This window comes from Lepidochelys olivacea (genome assembly GCF_965140295.1).
Source record: "Lepidochelys olivacea isolate rLepOli2 genome assembly, chromosome: 22".
In the NCBI taxonomy this organism is placed as follows: Eukaryota; Metazoa; Chordata; order Testudines; family Cheloniidae; genus Lepidochelys; species Lepidochelys olivacea.
In genome coordinates, this window is record NC_140432.1 from 5,286,313 (window position 1) to 5,302,623 (window position 16,311).

At 53.9% G+C, this 16,311-nt stretch overlaps 1 protein-coding gene across 1 annotated transcript; it reads right to left on the reverse strand.

The window, feature by feature from the left end:
* Positions 1-881: 881 nt before the first annotated feature.
* On the reverse strand, positions 882-14,153 carry PANX3 (pannexin 3). The gene is made up of 5 exons (XM_084611612.1): positions 13,905-14,153; positions 9,251-9,393; positions 6,562-6,776; positions 4,592-5,256; positions 882-1,482 (listed from the first exon to the last, which is right to left on the reverse strand). The coding sequence occupies exons 1-5, from the start codon at positions 14,083-14,085 to the stop codon at positions 1,415-1,417; spliced, it is 1,272 nt and encodes a 423-aa protein (XP_084467738.1). The 5' UTR covers positions 14,086-14,153; the 3' UTR covers positions 882-1,414.
* Between the last annotated feature and the right edge of the window lie 2,158 nt (positions 14,154-16,311).

Here is a 16,311-nt window from a genome sequence, read left to right on the forward strand (position 1 = left end):
CACATTTCAGGAAAGATGTGGACAAATTGAAGAGATGTGGACAAACTGCAGAGAAGAGCAACCAAAATGATGAAAGGTCTAGAAAACATGACCTATGAGGGAAGATTGAAAAAACTGGGTTTGTTTAGGCTGGAGCAGAGAAGACTGAGGGGGGACATGATAACAGTTAAGTACATAAAAGGTTGTTACAAGGAGGAGGGAGAAGAATTGTTCTTCTTAACCTCTGAGGATAGGACAAGCAAGGGGCTTAAATTGCAGCAAGGACAGTTTAGGTTGGACATTAGGAAAAACTTCCCATCAGGGTGGTTAAGCACTGGAATAAATTGCCTAGGGAGGTGGTGGAATCTCTATCATTGGAGATTTATAAAAGCAGGTTAGACAAACAGCTATCAGGGATGGTCTAGATAATACTTAGTCCTTCCATGAGTGCAGAGGACTGGACTAGATGACCTTTTGAGGTCCCTTCCAGTCCTATGATTCTATGACATGGCAGTAGCTCTTCATGGAGGCAGTTGTGCTGACCCCTGCTTCTTGTTTCCAGCTGCTTTTAAAGCCTGACACCTACAGCTGGCAAGGGAGTGAGCCAGGACCATGTGACTGGCCAGCTGGGTTGTAGTCCCCATGGGTTGGAAGGGACCTGCGGAGGTCATCTAGTTCAACCCCCTGCTCAAAGCAGGACCAATCCCCAATTTTTGCCCCAGATCCCTAAATGGCCCCCTCAAGGATTGAACTCACAACCCTGGGTTTTTAGCAGGCCAATGCTCAAACCACTGAGCTATCCCTCCCCCTCAGGGCTCATGGGTTCTAGTCTAGCACCTTACTGTCCTTCAGAGCAGCCTGCTTCCGCAGAATCCAAATACCTTTAAAGCAAGAGCAATACACAGCGTTCACTTTTTAATTATGAACCCTTTTCCCTTTCCTCTGCTTAATTTTGAATATGCCTTCCTCAGGCACCTGGGCCCACTGGTACTCTCACTTCCTGTGGGGCAAGTAACTCCACTGAGATCAGTTTTGCTAGAGCACATTAGGAGTATCTCTGCCGGCATCCATAGATACACTGGGGTATAATTGCTATAAAACCAGAATCGGGCCCCACAGCTGCACTGGAGCAGCTGGACCCAAGAGAATGGCAGGTGATGATTACCCTGGTCCAGATAAAAACAAGTTTGATGGGCGCTGATGAAGGGACCTGACGTATAACTAGGACCATGAACGGTTTCAGCCATGACGACATGGGTGGGATGAATGCAGAGCCAATCCTAGAGCAGTAGCTGGGCGTAGGCCAGTGGCCTGGATTCACCCCATGGATTTGGTTATGTTACGTTTCTTAGTTGTCCTCTAACATCTTGTCATCGTTCGGCAGGGGAGCTGTGATCTTCCCGTCCCGGCTCAGCCATCCGTCAGGGTCCATCACTCAGGCAGAGCCAGGCAGGCCGGGCTTGGGACCAGTGTTTCTTTTAGCTTCTCCTGTGGGTTTCATTTCTAGATAATGGGGGAGAAGAGAAAGTCACCAGCACCTGTGGGTGATAGGGCTCTCCCTTTCCCCTTAAAAATAAAGGGATGTGACCAGCCTCACTGGAGCAAGAGCTTTGGCACCTGCTCCCCACCAGCCTCGCCCTCCCATCGCCCTGTCTCAGACAGTCAGGGTACACTCTTTCCTGCAGGGACTGCCATAGCAGAAGGGTCCAGCTAGGTTGATACCTTTTGTCCAAGCATGGCCACCTTTGGGGGCTCCAGGAAGAGGCATAACACCCCCCCATTTCCCTCATTCAGTCAGTTCTTTGTGTAACGAGGGAATTTTCCCCAGCTCCGGCTGGACACTAACGAGCACCCATACTGAAGCGCAAAGACGGCTGGCTCTTGTCGTTTGATCATAGCCAGCATCAGCGATAGATTACATTTCTAGCAAATCCAGTGGCAGTGAGGTCCATCATTTAATTATACATTGTACTCAGTCTCCTTTTATCCATTCTCCATTTCTTGCTTTTTGCCACTGTGTGCCCTTTGCTCTCTTACGGGATGCTCGGATGGAGAAATGGGGCACCCTCTCCCCACCCTCATTATTTCATGCAGCTAAAGGTATCAGGGGATCTCTTTCTAGCAAAGCAGCCCCAGGTTTTTAGTGCTCCTGTCCCCTTCCAGTCAGCTCCAACTCCCTTCTCTGCAGTCTGGCTCTCCCCACTGATGGGATCCAGCCCCTTGGTCACAGTTTGAAGAGTGGCTATTCTCCCGAGCCACCCTCACAGCTGTTACGTGGCCTCCAAGGGTCGCTCTGTACTATGGCACTGCTGTAAGGACATAGGGAAGCTCCCTTAGCCATAACTTAGTCATTCCTGCTGCCTGTGGATAGTCACTGAACCAAGGAAAGAGCAAGAACAAAGCATCTGGCAGGGATGGGATGGGATGAGCCAGGGAGCTCAGGGCACTGCCCAAAGAGGGATAGGGATCATGCTCCCCACTTTACAGAAGGGGAGACTGAGGTACAGATGGGTGGAGGGGGGCATACAGCCAATAATGGCAGAACAAGGAAGAGAACCCAGGAGTTCCTAGGCCCATGTTCTAACCCAAGAGGGCATTGTCAGAGTGAGGGGGATGGCACACAGGACAGCTCCCGTCCGTGGCGACCAGCTGCCCGCGCTGTACCTGGCCGGGGGCCCAGACAGGCCAAAGGAAAGAACAGGAGGTAGGTTTACAGCCACGCTCCGTTCCCTGCCCCAGGGCGGGAGCGGCCAGCCAGGCGTTGCCCAGTAGCGCACCCCACACGGCGCAGGAGCCAGCGGGCTGGGGAGAGAACTGGGAGCGAAGCGGGCCTGGAAAGCAAAGAGCTCAGGCCAGACAGCAGCTGCCCCGGGGGAGCGCGGTGGGAACAAGACGAGAGGTGCGTCAGGGGCTGCGGGTGCCTTTCGCCGGCCCAGCAGAGAGACACCGAGGTGCCTGGGAGACGTGCTGAACGGTGCAGCGTTCCCTTCCCAGGCCCCATGCGGTGCCTCTGCTCCCACCCTTCCCACCTCGGCCCCGTTCGCTCAGGGCACAGGAGACAGGCAGGAACCCCGAGTTTACAGCCAAACAACTACCCACCAGGATGCTTCACTTCGTGCCGCACCGGAGACGCCTCCCCTGTCTGGGCCTCAGTCTGCCCTTCGGTGACCCAGGAGAAGAAGGGGCACAGGGCTCCAAGCTGCTGCCCCACGGCCTGCGGGGCCTGCCCCCCAGCAGTGGCCCCCAATGGGCAGAGCTTCAGCTCCCTCTGAGCCTTGCAGGCAGCCTGGCTTTTAAGCTGCCAGCTCTCCAGTGAAACTGGTTCAACTGTTACTATGGCAGCCACCCACCCACATGCAAAATCCCAACAGCCGCAAAATCCCGGCTGCCATGAAGCATCTGTGACCTAGAAAGGTCCGGTTTGGAACTTCTGCCCCTGCGCCCACCCAAGAGGGGTCCCGTTGTGCCCTGCAGGGGCCGATTGCCCTCTTGTGGTTCAGGGTTGGTCTGTGGCACACGGTGATCTTCTAGGTTCGTTACTATTGCAAAAGAAAAATTGGGGAACGTGAGAAGGGCTGAGGGTTGGGGGGGGCGGGCAGAGAGGTCTCCCCTCTGCACAGAGCTGGGCAGATCCTGGGGCTATTCCCGGGGAGTTTTCTGCACCTACACTCGTGCCCCCTGCACATCTGTGTTCCACAAATACCCCAAGCAGCTTTTACGCACCAGGAGCAAGTTCCACAACTGGAAGAGCAGCTCATGCTCCGACATGGCTCGTCGCAGAAGCCGTCCAATCGGGAACCAGAAAGAAGACCATGTGACTTACGTAAGTTTGAATTTTGAGGGAGGGGTAGCTCAGTGGTTTGAGCTTTGGCCTGCTAAACCCAGGGTCGTGAGTTCAATCCTTGAGGGGGCCATTTAGGGATCTGGGGATTGGTCCTGCTTTGAGCAGGGGGTTGGACTAGATGACCTCCTGAGGTCCCTTCCAACCTTGATAGTCTATGATTCTATTATTCATAATGAGCTACTGCGGAACGCCCTGCAATCAAGTAATAAACATGGTTCCTAGGGCACCGAGCAGAACGTGTGCCCCACACAACGCCCTGCCCCCCCCCAGCTCGTCCAAGCAAAGAAAGAAAATTGGGATATCACCAAATACGCTCGAGATCTTTGCAGGTTTCCGGCAGATGGGATATTCACCACTCACCTGGCACTGCCAGCAAGGCTAGAAGCACCAGAGGGATAATTGGGGTGGTGCAGGAGGGAGGAGAAGAAGTAATGAGATGCAAGTAAGGAGAACTGAGGATGACAGTCAAGAAAAGATCAGCACTTGTGAACTCTGGAATATTCCCCCAAAGGAAGTGACGGGAGCCTCCTTGCCCAAGATACTTAGAACTAGGCTGCACAGGGCATGGAGAATCACCCAGTAGGAAGCGCTCCTGTCATGGCAGGCTGGCTACAGGCTAGGTGACCAGGTAAGATCTGACATCTAGCAGGGGGAATGGAGGTGCTTTGCCAGCACCATGTCGATTTTTCATTGACTTCCCATCGAGATTTCCGTGCTTCAATTCAAACTAACCCAGAGGGAGGGAGGAAGGTTCCATTAGTCTCTTACCCAGGATCTCGCTGCTCGGAGCAGGAGGGTTTCCTTCGGCCCCTGCAGCGCAGGCCTGGTGTTTCGGTTTGGACGTCTCCAGGCCGGCAAGGAGGGTCATGAAATCCACCACGGTGTCGATGTTCTGTGGGCTGGAGGTGACCTCCCTCAGGGCGCACACCGCATTCAGCCTGCTAAAAGACTTAAGCTCGGAGATATTGGCCTGCAGGAACAGGAGGATGATGTTCAGGTCGTTCACGGGGCAGGTCAGCATCTTCCTGCTGAGGAGGTCAAAGGCGGGCAGCATCTCATAGATGGACAGGAGGCGCTTGTCCCACTGGAGGAGCTGCAGCATGTTGTAGATGACCACAGGTGCCAGGAGGACATAGACCCCCCCGTTGGAGAGGCTGATCAGCTGGAAGACGGAGAAGAAGACCAGCTTGCAGGGAATCACGTCCGGGACTTGGGGCTCATCCCGCAGGAGCCCTGTCTTGATGGAGCAGCTGAATTCATCTTGGAAAAAGACACGGAGGTGGAGAAATCCCAGGTAGAGACAGGTAGCAGCGATGAGAAGCAGCAGCAGCAGGTTCCGCAGCAGGTAGGCGCCCACCAGGGAGTGCGAGCGCTGCTTGCAGGCCAGGTACCGCTCCAGCAGAGGGAACTCAAAGTACCGCTCCCTGCGAGCCCTGGGGGAGAGACAGAGGGGTAGTTGGGGCCAGTTTCTCAGCTAGAGTAAGTTAGGTCACTTCACTGAAGTCAGCTTACACCAGCTGAGAACCTGGCCTGTAAATTCCACCTCTAGGGTTAAATCCCCGGCCCCTGATGCCAAGGGGATGTGGTGCTGGATGGATCAGAACTCTGCCCATGCATTAACCAGCATCATCGAACCAGAGGGTTAGAAGGGACCTCAAGGGTCATCTAGTCTAGCCCCCAATGTGACCCTGGCACTGAGCACCAAGCAGCGATGGGGGTGCTCAGGGATGGGACACTGGGAGGCTGGTTGTTAATGAGTCAGTTTGTTTATACTCAGAACATGTTTTGATCAACTTTTTTCTCATCCGTAGCCAACACATTTTGAGTAATTTTATTTAATAAAAAGATCAGTTTTTAAATGCTGGTTCTGTGCATGTAATTGAATTTTAATTTCCACCCAAATGGAGCATGACGCAAATCACGAGGAAAAAATTAAATCCTCCTCTAGTCACTAAAAATTGCAGCATTCCCCCTTTTCTAGCGTAATCAAAATGCAGAAATTAAGAAGCTGAAAAAACGTATCTGGATAAAACATAACCTCCTGGAAAGCAAAAAGTAACATGGGATTGAGGGCAAAGGCTGTTATGTCAATCCACGTGTGAATGGCAACCCTCCAATAAGCATCAACCTTTCTGTGCTGTGGATGGGATCAGACACACACATGCCGGACCAGATTGGACCACAGCCCCACGTGGGGAGGGGGCTTCCAGGAACAGATCTCCCTGCAGGAGCATGTGGAGGGCAAATCCTGCAGCCCATCCCCAGCCCCCACAGAGGGCTCTCCACAAGGGAGGGAGTGGGGGGCTGGGTTACTGGGATCCACCACCCAGGTCCAGTCTGTGTTACCTTCCCCTCAGAGCCCCTGCATTCTGAGGAACCCCCTCCCCACAACAGGGTGGGCCTGAGGGCAGCCTCGGTGAGGGAAGGTCCTGGTAGCATGGTCTTGGGGGAGCTGGGGCTGGGCGGAAACCCCCGTTCCAACAGGTTCGGGGGCAGAGACCCGGCCTGGGCATTGGAGGGTCCCTCCTGGCTGGACCAGTCCTAAGGACATTCTCCAAGGAGATCCCTCCGGCCTGCCCCACTGCAGAGCTCTCTTGCCATGGGTCTGCCCAGATCTCCAAGGAAAAGGGCTCAGTCAGACCCCTGGACCTCCTCTGGCGAGACGGTGGCTGCGGGACTGTGCACGCTGGGAACGGGAGGAGGAACCCAAAGGGTCAGTCCTCAAGCCACTGACTCACTTCTCAAACTCCTCCCAGAAGAGCCGGGCATCTGTGCTGGCCTGGCGGACCTTCACCATGTGCTGCACCAAGCGGATGGAGCGGTTGTAGGACTTGTCCAGCTCGTCGATGATGAAGAGCAGGTCGCTGTTCAGCGCAGGCGCAGCTGAGTATCTCCACAGCAGGGAGGGCAGGTACATGGCCACCGCGATGAGCAGCAGGGAGTAGGGGAAGGCCTGGGCAAAGGACAATGCAATGACTGAGGCCACCTCGACCAGCAAGAGCGAGAGCACAAGCGCAATGGCCAGCAGAGCAGCGGTCAGGACAGACTATAACAGGAGCATAAAGGACAAGCCAGGCAGCAAGTCAGGGCCATTCAGGGCTGCACAGTCTACTCCTGAGGGCATTCTGCGCCAAAAAATTAAAAATTCTGCACACAATATTTTAAAATTCTGCAAATGTTATTTGTCAAATACATGTGGAGGGTCCAGCAATGGCACTGGGGAGCAGAAGCCACTGGCTGCACAGAGGTGCGAGATCACTGTGCAGCTTCCCCCCGGAACATGGACTCAGCGGTGAGGCTGCATCCGACCCTGACAAAGCGCAAGGACTGGGCCTGCCCCTGAAACACCTCAGGGCCCTGCCCCTCCGTGCCAGGTGCACCAGGTGTGGGCAGGCAGGCTCAGCAAGGCAGGATCCAAGCATGAAGGGGCTTAGTGTGGTGGGGGAACCAGGTGGATGCAGACGGCTCAGTGGGGGATCCGGGCACAGGGGGAATCTGCATTCACAGGGGCTTGTTGGGGGTTTCTGGGTGCAATGGTAATGGGACTCCGCAGGGAGGTCTAGGTGAAGGTGGTTGGGGCTCAGCAGGAGGGGGTCTGGGTGTGGGGGGGATAGAGCTTGGCAGAGGGGTCTTGGTGTGGGGAGCTCACAGGGGGGTCTAGATGCTAGGGGAGTGGGGCTCAGTGGGGTGGGGATCCACGTATAGCTGTTTGGGGCTCAGGGTGGTGGGGATCTGGGTGGCTCATTGGGGTGTCCAGGTGCAGGGGGAGTAGGACTCATCACGAGGAGTTCTGAGTGCGAGGGGTGGGGGGAGTGAGGCTTTCCGGGAGGATCTGGGTATGAGGGGATCTGGATGCATGGGGGTTGGGCAGATGGGGGAGCAGCTCCCGGTACAGAGATCCCTCCCCCTGCAGCCGAGGAGCAATGGGTGCAGGAAGTGGGGGTCGTGGGGCGTTTGCAGAGCTTCCTGCAGCTGGGGGAGAAATCTCGGTGGGTCTGACCCAGTCCCAGATGCCATGAAGAGGAAGAGGAAGTCCTGTCCTCCCTAGCTCAGCTGGGACTAGCAGCTGAGCCCAGCACAAGGTAGGAGCCACGGGCCAGGTCTTCCCCAGTACCGCCCGCTGCCCCACAGTGATTTACTTGTCTGCCAGCTGCCCTGGGCACCCGAAACTTACTGCTGGGGAGGGTCGCATGACTGCTCTGTGGGGAAGCAAAGAAATCTGCGGGGGACATACATTCTGCGCATGCGCAGAGGCACAAAATCCCCCCGGGAGTAACACTCAGGAGGCAGGGAATGGCCAGGCTAAGGCTGAACAGCGGATCAGGAGCTGCAGCCCTGAGGTCTAACCCCAGATATAATGATACCGAGCGATTACACAGCACTTCCCACCTGACCATTCCAAGTGCTTTACAATGGCTCATCCTCCCCATCTTACAGATGGTGAAACCGAGGCATGGGGCAGGGTAGAGACTTGGTCAAGGTCCCACAGGGAGTCAGTGGCAGAGCTAGGGATTGAATCCAGTTCTCCTGAATCCCAGCCCAGTGCCCTATCCATGAGGCCTCCTTGAAGGGGGGGGGAGGGGGGAAGCTGGACAGACCCAGGGGAACTCGAACCCCAAACAACATTGCTCTTCAGATGAGCCTCACAGATCAGGACACTCCACTTGGCCCCTGGGAGCTGATGCAGGGTTTGCAGGGTAAATAGAGGAGATCCTGAGTGGGGGATTCTTGGAGATGGCAGAGGTGGTTCTTGCTTCTACACGGAGGTGGTTTGTTCAGAAGCTCTGTGGGGGCTGCTCCCAAACACACAGAAGTGGCATTGAGGCCTCTCTGCCCAATGATGTGACCATGATCGCTTCTTTGAGATCTGGACCTTGCGCCAAGAGTCGCTGCCTTGTAACACCCAGGCCGGGTCCCTGCCACGGACTCTGCACGGGGCTGCCCCCGGACACCACTCGGCAGTTTCAGCTGCTGCAGAGTGGAGCCGCCCGGCCTATGGGCAGAGCTGACGGCAAGGAGCATGCTACAGCAGAACCATAATCACACTGACCCCCTAGTCACTTCTGGAGCCATTTGGCCTAGATCCCACAAGCCCCAGGTGGCTGGAGCCTGCCTGTCAGACATAAATCTCTCTGCCGCATGCCACAGCCATGATGGAGATCAGCAGGGATTCCACCAGCTGGGGCTGGGCTTCCTGCTTTGGGGCAAATTGGTCCAACAGAGCCCCTTAGGGTGCACTGCAGAGGCCAGCCTGTCCCTCTCGCCTTTGGCTGACAGGGGGGCAGTGAGCACTGTATCCTGATGAGTTGTGTTCTTCACCTAGGTCCCTTGCCCACCCAAATGCCACTGGCCCTGGAGACACTGCATCGGGGGCTGATTTTCAGCCCCTTGAAATGCAGAGCTCCCCCAACCCATCAGCCCCACTACCTTGAGAGTCCAGAGGGATTTGGCTGTCGTGTTTCCAGCAGCATCAAATTCATAGTGGATCAAGGAATCCCAGCAAGACGTATCAACGTATGCAGACTGCTTCCCTGTGAAGTTGGCGGGTGAGAAACAGCTGATCTGGGTCCCTGGAACAGAGCGCAAGTGGTTAGAGCAAGAGGGAGGAGCTGGTGGACCCACAGGCGGGGGGATTCCACCCGCCCCCGGCCCCACTAACGCAGAACCCTGCTGCTCCAGAATCTCTGCCGTGAACGTGCGTCCAGCAGCCCCCGTTCCTACCCACTCCCCTCCCAGCCCACAGCCCGCCCGTCTACACTGCCCCTTCTGCTATGCACTGTGGATAGCACCCCCTTGTGGGCATGGAGCAGGCAGCAGCCAGCAACTAAGTTGAACTCAGTAGCAACAAAGCAACATCATGCTGACTGCTGCCAGGCTGCCAGATTCCCTGCAGGCTGGAGCTGGGCAGGGATCAGACTGGGCCAGGGTCTGTAAAACACATTGGACCTGGGCTGTGTTGTCCACACTCCTCGCAGCTGCCTGGGGACTACAGCCCCTGGGGGATCCCCTGCTGCCCTGTCTCCCCAACAGCTCATGTAACACAGTTGGCTGGGCACAACTCGTCTTGCCCTGGCCCGAAAAGGTGAGATTCCCTGTGGCAAAGGCTCCTGCCAGCTCAGGAACAGCCTCACTGGCAAAGCCAGGCTTGGCAGGAAAGTCTGGCTCCAGCCAGCACTGAGAATCGAGCAGTACGATAGGTGCGGTTCAGCGCAGCCTCGCTGAGCTTGGATCCTGGCGTCCTTCCTGCAGCCACACCAATGCCCCCCTATACCCGTTCAGGTGCAAGGCATTCTGGGTACTTACCCCACAAACCACTGCCCACTGCAGGGGTGGTCTAGTGAGCTCCTATAGACCACTGACTGGGGGATCCCTCTCTGCTCCCCCCTACAACCCCCAGGCTATGCCCCCAGGGACTCCACTAAGTCTTCTGACTCCAGCTGGCATGTCACGCTATGTGCTCAGACCTAGCCGCAAGCTTGCTGGTGGGGCTGATGCAGCAGGAATGCAGCTACCCGACAGCCCTGCAGCCCCCAGCTCCCCATCCCTGCTCCAGGCCTGTTAGTTTCGGAGGGGGCTGGAGGAACTGGGGCAGTGAAACTCCCAGCTATGCTCCTACTGCAGCAGCCCCAGCCCATGGGCTACAGGTGGGTCATAAGCTGAGATACCGGATCTGCCAAACCCCAGGCAGCTCACTAGGCTAGACTTTGCTGCTGGTAAACACAAGTGCACTTGTTGGCTCAGGCCAGGCCAGCTAGGGTGCATTGAGCTGCTGTCTTGCCCAGATCATGATTTAAGTTTGGACGGGGCTATCAAGGAACCAGCTTTGCTAATCAAGGCATTTGAGATTGTGGGGAGGGATAGCTCAGTGGTTTGAGCATTGGCCCACTAAACCCAGGGTTGTGAGTTCAATCCTTGAGGGGGCCATTTAGGGATCTGGGGCAAAAAAAATTGGGGATTGGTCCTGCTTTTAGTAGGGGGTTGGACTAGATGATCTCCTGAGGTCCCTTCCAACCCTGATAGTCTATGAGATGATCCTGTCCCTGAAGGCGACAAGTTCATTCCTGTAACACCATGTTCTGGTGCTTTACATACACACAGAGCTAGCCACAACTCTAACGCTGTGAATAGCCTACAGAGCCCATCAGCTAGACTATTTCAATGTCCATTCAGGAGACTAATAACCGGGTGGCCCCTCAATCTATGTAATCAAGGAACAACCCAGCAAAAACACGTCGATTTTATTCTCTCTGGCTCCACCCAGCCTCCTGTACATTAAGTCCAAGAACAAATTTCTGAGGCAGGATGGAAATTATATCCACAAACCTCACACTCTCTGGTCAGACATACACAAATAACCCCACAAACACAAGTGTCCTCCGCTTCCGGGACTAGAGACCAAAGCTTTCCTGGCAGAAATGTTACATCACTGTAACATTAGATTCACAGATTTTCAGGCCAGAAGGGATCTCTCCTGAATAACACAGGCTTGTTACCCCTCTGTTGAGCCCGATGACTTGTGTTTGGCTAAAGCATCTTCCAGAAAGCTATCCAGTCTTGATCTGAAGACTGGAGAATCCACTTCCCTTGGTAGTTTGTTCCAGTGGCTGAATAGTATCAGGCCTCATACCAATCCGTACAGAACTCCAGCGGAACACCCCCATTCAATGAAGGTTCCCCACTGACAGCTACTTTTTGAGATCCGCCAGTTCGTTTCTAATCCAGTTAATGTGTGGTCTATTGATATTGTGGGGTGCTAAATTTTTAAAATTAGAATGTTGTGTGGTGCTAAGTCAAACACCTTACAAAAGTTTATTATAACTTACATACTTCGTTGGGCCATCCTGCCTGCTCTTTTTTATCATCATCACATTAGCACTCTTCCAGTCTTCTTGAATTCCCCCAAGATTCTGAGATTTATAAAAAATTAGTATCAGCTGGCCAGAGAGCTCCTCAGCCAGCTCTTTTAGGACTCTTGGTTACAAGTTATCCAGGCCTGCTAATTTTAAATATTTTATCACTAGATTTTCCACATTTCATAACTTCTAATTTCTATCAATTGCTGTGTATTTTCTTTTTTCCATTTGTTACGTAGTGCTTTCTTATTGCTAATTGCTGCGTTATTTTGCCATTGAACCAGGAGGACTGTTAGCCAAAGCTGCTCTCTCTCTCAATTGTGGAATCATGGCTTTTTGGCCAACTAATACATTCTTTTTAAAGAATTCCCAGTTTTCTACGTTTTTCTTTCCAATGTCACTGATAATTTTCCTCTGCTTAGGGAAATGAACCCTTTTGAAACACCAAGTGCTTCTATTACTGGTTGGAACTAGCCTCTACTTGCCCATATTAAATTTAATCAATTCCTGATCACTGCCCCCTAGACAACCACCAACTTCAGTCCAGTGGAAATTCATCTTTAGTCATTAGAATGAGTCCAAATACAGTTACCTCATGTTAAATGCAACACCCTTTGTGTTGACCATCATCACCCATAAAAGAAGCTAATGATATTTTACTACTGGCTCAGTGAGACCTCCAGCAGGTGTCTCCCAAATTGAAGTTTCTCATAAGACCACAACTTTTCTGTCCACACATTACAGTAAGGTTGATCCAGGGGTTGCTCCCCTGGTCCAGCCAGCCTTGTATTCCTTCTCTGACCAGAGCCATAACTTTGTAGAAGTTAATGAAAAATCATCCTGATAGTTAATTTCTTCATCGTCCTTAGCATCGGCTAAGCAGTGGTTGGCTTCTGTCAAGATGGGAGTATCCCTCATAAATGTCTCTCCCAGCAGGTCTAATTGCCAATGATATTCTTAATATTCAGGGAAATGTCTAACCCTGTTTTGAAACCTGCTTAGCTTGTTCCCTCTCTAACATCATGTGGAGGGGAGTTCCACAGGCTAAACACACATTGCGTAAATAGGCATCTCCCTTTTGATTTTTATAGATGCTCTCTCTCTTCCAGGAGCAGCAACTGAACCAACAAAGGAGACTTAAGAGATTGTGACATAACCCCCTCATCTCCCACCCCCCGTACACACACACGTCTCTCTCAGCAAGAACACAGGGCATGTAGCCGTGGGATGGACAGAAAGAGGTAGAAAGCAAGGAAGTGAGACCAAAGCCTCTGGAGGCAGAAGCAGATCATCCTCCAAGTCCATGTTTAGCCTGAGGTTAAGATGCATCCAATTGTGTTATCAATGAACCTTTGTGTAATAGGATCCTAGGCCAAGTCCTATAAACCGGGAAAAGAAGAGTCAATTCAAGCACTGTCAGCATCCCAGCGCTGGCTGGGCTGGCTCCCTGAAGGGCTGCAGGGACAGAGAAAACCACAGCCTCCAAGAACATCCAGGGGCAGGAGAGAGAGAGAGAGGAGCGAGACCACACATAACACAGAGCCACATCAGCACAGGAACTGGGAACCCCAAGGAGAGGGAAGCAGCCGTTGTTTTTGTCAGAATTGTGGCAAGTTATGTCCAAGGTTAGATGCTGGCTACGGAATGGTCCCCCCGGCCGCAGCAGAACCCTGCTTAGATTGGAAGCTCTTCGGGGCTTTCTATTCTCTTTGTACAGTGCCTTGCACCATGGGGCCCTAGGCCATGACTGGGGCTCCAAGGCACTATTGCAACACAGATGATAAACACCACAGACTCTCCAGGGGAGCACAGAGTATTCACAGGAACGTAGGAACTGCCAGCCTGGATCAGACCGAGGTCCATCTAGCTGAGTGGCCTGGCTCTGACAGCGACCAGAACCAGATGCTTCAGATGGAAGAACCTTGCAGTGGCAGATGTGGGACAGTCAACTCCCCATTAAGGACTCACCCTAACCCCTAGTAATTAGAGGCTGGAGCAAGTACTACATGAAATAGCATAAGGTCTTATCGCCCTTCTGAAACTCTTCCATACCCCCAGAGCGCTGACCTCGCTCCTTGAGCCCTCCATGTACCCGTGATGCGCCAGCAGAACCAGAGCCCGAGGAAGCCAATGGGGTCTGTGCTGCATACCCTGCTCCTGCCCTAGAACTTCTTCCCCTTAATGCTGATCCAAAACCAGTTCCGACAACACCCCACCCTGCAACTCACCCATGGAAAACTCCCGTGCGAACGCCAGGGACACCAGGAACAGGGGCAGGCCCACCGTGACGAACTTCACAACGCGGTCGCTCGGTAACTCCAGGCGAAGGCCTTTGGCTCGGGAGCCGTTAGGGTCCGGGAGCAAAGCATCAGAGAGCATGTACTCGGCGGCCGTGTGTGCGATAGACATGACTCCAGGAGCAGAGACGATGCAGCTGCTGGCGTTGTTTATGGTTTGATCCCGGCCGAGCAGTAGCTAGCAGGGCATGAGCACTTGTGGGGTTGAAAGCTGCATTTGCCCAGCATTATGTACCGGGCAGTGGTAAATGACAGCCCGGGCAGCGCATTGCTAATTACAAGGGAAGCTTTTTTTCCTAGGAAAGTTACAAATAGCTTTCCCTCAAATAGAGGGGCCAGAGTCGCAGCAGGAGGGCCGCACTGATTGCTGGGCCCTGGCGTGCCTCACCCAGCCACAGGCAACCCCACGAAAGGCTGCGTCCCTGTGGTTTTACAGCCCTCTCTCATGAATGGATTTATTTCTAGCAGCGATTTTAAGGGGCGTGGGGCTGCTGGGCTATTTTCACATCCAGTAATGAGCAGGAGGGTTGGCAGGGAGGCACAATCCCAGCCCCAGCTCCCATGCCTGGGGGGCTGGGGGATGCACGCAAGTGTCAGCTGTAATAACCGCTGACGCTCGCTGCGAGGTGAGTGATTCTCAGCCAGGCAGATCCCCAGCCCTGCGGGCAGCCATTAGTGGCATGATACAGAGAGGCCTCTTTCTGCGGCCTGACACCGCCCCAGGCACTGCAGGGCTGCAAGGTGAGCATGGTAGGTGTTTGACCAGGCCAAGCCCCAGACTCCATAGACACTCACATGTGCGCCTACCAGAGGGAAGGGACACAGCTGTGCTGTTCAGAGGAGACGCTGCTGAGCACAAGAGCTGACGGCCCCTCAGGGCGGGCAGAGAGGAGCAGGCAAGGGCAGATTTTCAAAGGTATCTAGGTACCTCACTCTCACAGATTTTTAAAGATGTTTAAAAATCTGGGCCTTGGTGTGCCTGCCGATGGACCCTCCAGGTCCACCCTCTTCTCGAGCCTTTGGCCTGTGCCTCTAGAGGTCCCAGGGGGGGTCTCTTGCACACCATTTTCTCCTGCTTGTTGCATGGGAAGTTGTACTCTTTCAGGGATGACAGCCACATTAGAAATCCCACTGCCCGTTCCCGTTGCTCAGGGGGCCCAGCACTCTTCCTAGTTAAGCTCAGTGGCAGATCCCTGGCTCCCCACCCTCATCCTGTGAAGACCTCCACCCCTAAACAGCCACCCCTTGATCATAGATTATCAGGATTGGAAGGGACCTCAAGAGGTCATCTAGTCCAACCCCCTGCTCAAAGCAGGACTAATCCCCAATTTTTGCCCCGATCTCTAAATGGCCCCCTCAAGGATTGAACTCAAAACCCTGGGTTTAGGTGGCCAATGCTCAAACCACTGAGCTATCCCTCCCTAAATTGGTAGCTATCCCTAAATTGACTTGCTTGCTCAGGATTTTGCCTCTCCCCCCTGGCCAAATCCTGCTGAACCTCCCCCATGCAGGCTTGTCAGAGGCACTTCTGAGTGGAAAAGGCTGCCATGCTCATGCCCTTGGGCTCACTTAGTGGGCCTTTCTGGTTGCTTGGCCACTCTAGCCTCTCGCTCTGGCTGCAGCGGCATCTTGCCCAGCCATCCTCACCTCTCCCCATCCAGAGCCTGGGCCAGGTACAGGCCTTCTCCTGATGGGTCCATACCACCTTTCAGGCTAGACTAACCCTGGAAGAGAGAGGGGGTCTAGCCTGGATGAGTCCCAAGAGACTATCCCTTCATTATGCAGCTGTCTGTCCATCATCTCTTTGCCAGGGGCCCCACTGAATTAGCAGAGGCAGGACCATGTTAAAGCCCCTCTGGCCGGAAGCTTAGATCCCACTTTGATTTACTTACTGCACATCAGCGCATCTCACTCTACAGCCATGGACAAGCATTGTAAAAATAGAGCGGGATGAGAGGTCAGTGAGGTGCTCTCTCTCCAGCCGTGAGCCAAATGGGACACACCTGGAGATCCCCTTAAGATTCCAGCCACATGGACAATCCAGTATTTAACACAATCCCTTCCCACCCTGCAAAACCAGAGACCCTTCAAACCCTAGAGCACCACCAATTAACCTCCCGCCTCCCAGCCACCCCTCAACAAGGACTTGGGGCCTTGCCCCCTTTGTCCTCATAGTCAGCAAACCTGTGCCCCACTGGATCAAAGGAGTGTGTGTGTGGGCTGGGGGCAGGATAAACTGTAGAGATAAAAGCCCCCCAGTGAGGAAGCCATGCCCCCACTCAAACACCTCTACAGAGGAAAGCCCTAGGCCAGCATGAGCTAATGAACTCTCCCATCT

Excerpts from the sequence above, each read along its gene's own strand:
- PANX3 (XM_084611612.1), bottom strand. The coding sequence starts at position 14,085 with ATGTCTATCGCACACACGGCCGCCGAGTACATGCTCTCTGATGCTTTG. Across the intron at positions 5,257-6,561 it reads TTCTGGGAGGAGTTTGAGAA|GGCTCGCAGGGAGCGGTACT; the intron begins GTGAGTCAGTGG and ends TCTCTCCCCCAG. Across the intron at positions 1,483-4,591 it reads TCCGAGCAGCGAGATCCTGG|AAATGAAACCCACAGGAGAA; the intron begins GTAAGAGACTAA and ends CCCATTATCTAG.